Below are 4,792 nucleotides of genomic sequence, written 5' to 3' on the forward strand. Positions count from 1 at the left end.
CAATCCCCTGGCGCCAGGGGGACCTCCCGGCCCCTTTGATGCCGAAGTTTTTTACACCCAGAAAAATCCCATTGAGGCACCGGGGGAAAGGGGTGGGGGAGGGGCGCGCTGGGGGGGGGAGGGGCGCGCGGGGGGCGGGGGGGGCTGCAGCAGATGGGAAAGTGGCTCCGACGGGACGGGGAGGGGACGGGAGGGGGGGGAACCCCCGCCCGGGGCGCGCCCCCCGCTCGGGGAAAGGCAGGCGAGGCGGGGGGGGGGGAGGGATGTGAGCGGAGGTAAATAACGTAGTATTTAAATTAAAATAAATAAATAAGTGGCGGCCGCCCCCTCCCCCCCGGCCCCTCCCCCCGGGGGCCGGGCCCTCCCGCATCACCACGTGGCTTCCTCCAGCAAACATTTTCACTCATTTTCCAGGTCGGTTTTATTTAGAGGCGGTGCCCGGCGGCCGAGAGGCGTCCGGTGACACTCCAGTGCCACTCGGCCGACTTGGGGGCCCCGCAGCCGGCGCCACCGCCCTGCCCGCGCCGCCCCCTCCCCTCGGACCCCCCTTCCTCCTCCTCCTCCTCCTCCTCCTCCACCTCCTCCTCCACCTCCTCCTCCTCCAGCGGCCGCCGCCCCCTCCCCAACGGCACAAAAATCCACTCCGAAAAAAAAAAAAAAGAAGGGGGGGAGAAAAAAAGAGAAAGGCAGAAGGCGCGGGGCGTGGGGGGGAAGCGGAGCCGCCCAGCCCAGCCAAGCCCCCGGCCCGGCCCGGCCGGGCAGAGCAGCGGCCGGAGCTCGACGGCAGAGCCCGTCCCGGCCGCCCCCCGCCCGCCGCCGCCGCCACCATGAACAAGCTCTACATCGGCAACCTCAACGAGAACGTGACTCCGGCCGACTTGGAGAAAGTCTTCAACGACCACAAGATCTCCTTCAGCGGGCAGTTCCTCGTCAAGTCCGGCTATGCCTTTGTGGACTGCCCCGACGAGCAGTGGGCCATGAAAGCCATCGAAACTTTTTCGGGTGAGCCGCCTTATCTCGCCTTCCTCCCCCCGCCCTCTTCCTCCTCTCACCCTCCCCGCAGCGCCGGAGCCCCCCAGGCCCCCACCCGGGGCTCGTTCTCCTTTTGCTCCCTAAAAACACGGGGGGGGGTTCCCGGTTCGTTGCGCCCCGTCGGGGCTCTGGGGGCGCCCCCGCTTTCGGTGCCCTCCAAAAGGCAAAAGCAACGCGGGGAGGGGGCGGGGGGCAAAGAGCGGCCCCCAACGCCACCCAAGGGTCCCCCCCCCCCCCCACCGCACCCATCGCCCAAGCCGGAGCCCCCCCGAGGGGCGCGGGGGGTCCCGTCGGGGCTGGGCAGGGTGGGCTGGGACTTTGGCCATTTTGATTTGAAACTGGGTTTCCTGGGGCATGTGATGTGTGCGGAGCGCGAAGGTCGCCATGCTGCGAGCGGCGAGAGAAAAACCTCCCCGGGAAGGGCAGAAATGCTTCAAACATTGCAATTTGGTCGATTATTTTTTGGTTTTTTTTTTTTTTTTTTTATCCTTCTCCCCCTTTCCTCTCGGGGTTGCACCCGCCGGGTTTTTCCTCATCGCTTTCCCCCCCACTCCGAAAAAAAATAATAAATTAAAAATCATTATTCTAACAACCCAGCAGCGAGGAAAGCCACTCCATTTTCCAAGAGAAATCCATTCCTGCCATGGAGTTACAATTTTTTTGAGCCTTTTAATGGGGGGGGATGGAGGGAAAATCTGCCCCAAGGGTTTTCTCGTGGTCCTTAGAGAAGGGAAATTCAAATAAAAGCGAAAAATCGCCTTCAAATTCTTATTCCTCGTTTTCTTTCCCTCCGAGCGGGATGAACTAAGGAATTAAATATTCCTAAGGAACATTGTCCAGACTCACCACTCCCTCCCAGCCCTTCCCACTTGAAGCCAGGCTTCTATTTAATTAATAAAATCCACTTGGGAAGGAATCGGGGGATGGATTTAGGGGGGGCAGTTGGTGGGAATTTGGATTTAATGGGGAGGTTTCACGTGCCGGTTCGTTACCCAAAGCTCTCTGCCCACTCCACCCAGATTTTCCAAACCAGACACATTTTGTTTTTAGGCAAAGTGGAGCTTCATGGCAAACAGCTCGAGATTGAACACTCGGTCCCTAAAAAGCAAAGGTAATGCAGCGCTTTCATTTATTTTTCTTATCATTATTATAATTTCTATTTTCTGTCGGGAAAGGAAACAAATAATTATAATATAAAAGAGGTAAAAATTTACACCGAAATGAATGTAAAATTAAAGAGATGTTGGTGATTTGGGCTTAGATCCGACCCCAGCCAGGCAAGAGGCAGTTTGAAGGTTCAGTGTTCAATTAATTAACGAAAAAGAAAAGTTTCCCTGCTAAGTTTTTTGTTAAAAAAAAAAAAAAAGCGATGGTTCAATAATTGCCCACCCTCTGCCCAAGGTGATGGATGTTGGGTTGGGATTTTCAAACTTGTGGCACTGCGAGAATTTCCCAGCCTTGCTTTGACTCCTTTGCTGCGAAATGGGGGGAACATTTTCTACCCGAAGAGAACCGTAAAATTCAATTAAAAATGATTTAATGAATAAGAGGAAAAAATAATAATAAAAAAAGGGAATTTTGCCTGAGGTTTGATGGGAAGGACTTAAAGAAAAGAATAACAACAACGCGGGGCTGGGCTTGGCCGTGCCATGCTGGGCAGGGCTGGGCTGGCATTTGGGGGGGCAGAACGGCCCTTTTTGTGGGCTGCCCATGGACCTGCCCAGGGACTGCCCCAGCCCGGCCCGGCCCGGCCCCGCTGCCCTTTGTTGTGGGCGCGGAGGGGCCGCCTGGGGCTGAGCTGGGCTGGGGCGACTCCCGAGGGCTTGGGGGGCTCCAATCCTGGGTTTGACCCCCGTGTTGGCCCCCCCATGCCCAGCCCCGGGAGGGGCCGAGGGCTCCCTGTGCCCATCCCGGGGCGCTCCAGCCCGGCCTGGGCGCCACGTGCCAGGCGAGGAGGAGACAGAGCCAACCCTTCCTCTCCATTTCCCTCCTTTCCTTTCCTTCCTCCTCAGTTCAGTCCTTTCCTTCCCCTCCCCACCCCCCTCCCCAGTTCTCCCTCCTTTCCTTCCCCCCCCAGTTCCCTCCTTTCCTTCCCCCCCCCAGTTCCCTCCTTTCCTTCCCCCCCCAGTTCCCTCCTTTCCTTCCCCCCCCCAGTTCCCTCCTTTCCTTCCCCCCCCAGTTCCCCTCCTTTCCTTCCCCCCCCAGTTCCCCCCTTTCCTTCCCCCCCCCAGTTCCCTCCTTTCCTTCCCCCCCCAGTTCCCTCCTTTCCTTCCCCCCCCAGTTCCCTCCTTTCCTTCCCCCCCCAGTTCCCTCCTTTCCTTCCCCCCCCAGTTCCCCCCTTTCCTTCCCCCCCCCAGTTCCCCCCTTTCCTTCCCCCCCCAGTTCCCTCCTTTCCTTCCCCCCCCCCGGTTCCCCCCTTTCCTTCCCCCCCCCCGGTTCCCCCCCTTTCCTTCCCCCCCCCCCCGGTTCCCCCCCTTTCCTTCCCCCCCCCCCCCCGGTTCCCCCCTTTCCTTCCCCCCCCCCCGGTTCCCCCCTTTCCTTCCCCCCCCCCCCCCGGTTCACCCCCTTTCCTTCCCCCCCCCCCCGGTTCCCCCCTTTCCTTCCCCCCCCCCCGGTTCCCCCCTTTCCTTCCCCCCCCCCCCGGTTCCCCCCTTTCCTTCCCCCCCCCCGGTTCCCCCCTTTCCTTCCCCCCCCCCGGTTCCCCCCTTTCCTTCCCCCCCCCCGGTTCCCCCCTTTCCTTCCCCCCCCCCGGTTCCCCCCTTTCCTTCCCCCCCCACCGGTTCCCCCCTTTCCTTCCCCCCCCCCCGGTTCCCCCCTTTCCTTCCCCCCCCCCGGTTCCCCCCTTTCCTTCCCCCCCCCCCGGTTCCCCCCTTTCCTTCCCCCCCCCCCGGTTCCCCCTTTCCTTCCCCCCCCCCGGTTCCCCCCTTTCCTTCCCCCCCCCCCCGGTTCCCCCCTTTCCTTCCCCCCCCCCCCGGTTCCCCCCTTTCCTTCCCCCCCCCGGTTCCCCCCCTTTCCTTCCCCCCCCCCCGGTTCCCCCCTTTCCTTCCCCCCTCCCCCGGTTCCCCCCCTTTCCTTCCCCCCTCCCCGGTTCCCCCCTTTCCTTCCCCCTCCCCGGTTCCCCCCTTCCTTCCCCCCTCCCCGGTTCCCCCCTTTCCTTCCCCCCCCCCCGGTTCCCCCCTTTCCTTCCCCCCCCCCCGGTTCCCCCCTTTCCTTCCCCCCCCCCGGTTCCCCCCTTTCCTTCCCCCCCCCGTTCCCCCCTTTCCTTCCCCCCTCCCCGGTTCCCCCCTTTCCTTCCCCCCCCCGGTTCCCCCCTTTCCTTCCCCCCCCCGGTTCCCCCCTTTCCTTCCCCCCCCCGGTTCCCCCCTTTCCTTCCACCCCCCCCCCCCCAGTTCCCCTCCTTTCCTTCCCAACCCCCCCCAGTTCCCCTCCTTTCCCTTCCAACCCCCCCCAGTTCCCTCCTTTCCTTCCACCCCCCCCCCAGTCCCTCCTTTCCTTCCACCCCCCCCCCCCCAGTTCCCTCCTTTCCTTCCACCCCCCCCCCAGTTCCCTCCTTGCCTTCCAGTCCACCCTCCCCCCCAGTTCCCTCCTCTCCTTCCACCCCCCCCCAGTTCCCCCCTTTCCTTCCCTCCCCCCCCAGTTCCCCCCTTTCCTTCCCTCCCCCCCCCAGTTCCCCCCTTTCCTTCCCTCCCCCCCCCAGTTCCCCCCCTTCCTTCCTTCCACCCCCCCCCAGTTCCCCCCTTTCCTTCCACCCCCCCCCCAA

At 62.5% G+C, this 4,792-nt stretch overlaps 1 protein-coding gene across 4 annotated transcripts in view; it reads left to right on the forward strand.

The window, feature by feature from the left end:
* The first annotated feature begins 827 nt into the window (after positions 1 to 827).
* The window catches only part of IGF2BP1 (insulin like growth factor 2 mRNA binding protein 1), a 32,346-nt gene continuing 28,381 nt past the window's right edge, over positions 828 to 4,792 (forward strand). For all 4 annotated transcript variants that reach the window (XM_071577126.1, XM_071577124.1, XM_071577125.1 and 1 more), the window contains exons 1-2: positions 828 to 1,002; positions 2,083 to 2,143. In XM_071577126.1, the coding sequence (XP_071433227.1) occupies positions 828 to 1,002; positions 2,083 to 2,143 (236 nt within the window). The remainder of the gene's footprint in view (positions 1,003 to 2,082; positions 2,144 to 4,792) is intronic.

Source organism: Pithys albifrons, chromosome 25, assembly GCF_047495875.1.
Source record: "Pithys albifrons albifrons isolate INPA30051 chromosome 25, PitAlb_v1, whole genome shotgun sequence".
NCBI lineage: Eukaryota > Metazoa > Chordata > Aves > Passeriformes > Thamnophilidae > Pithys > Pithys albifrons.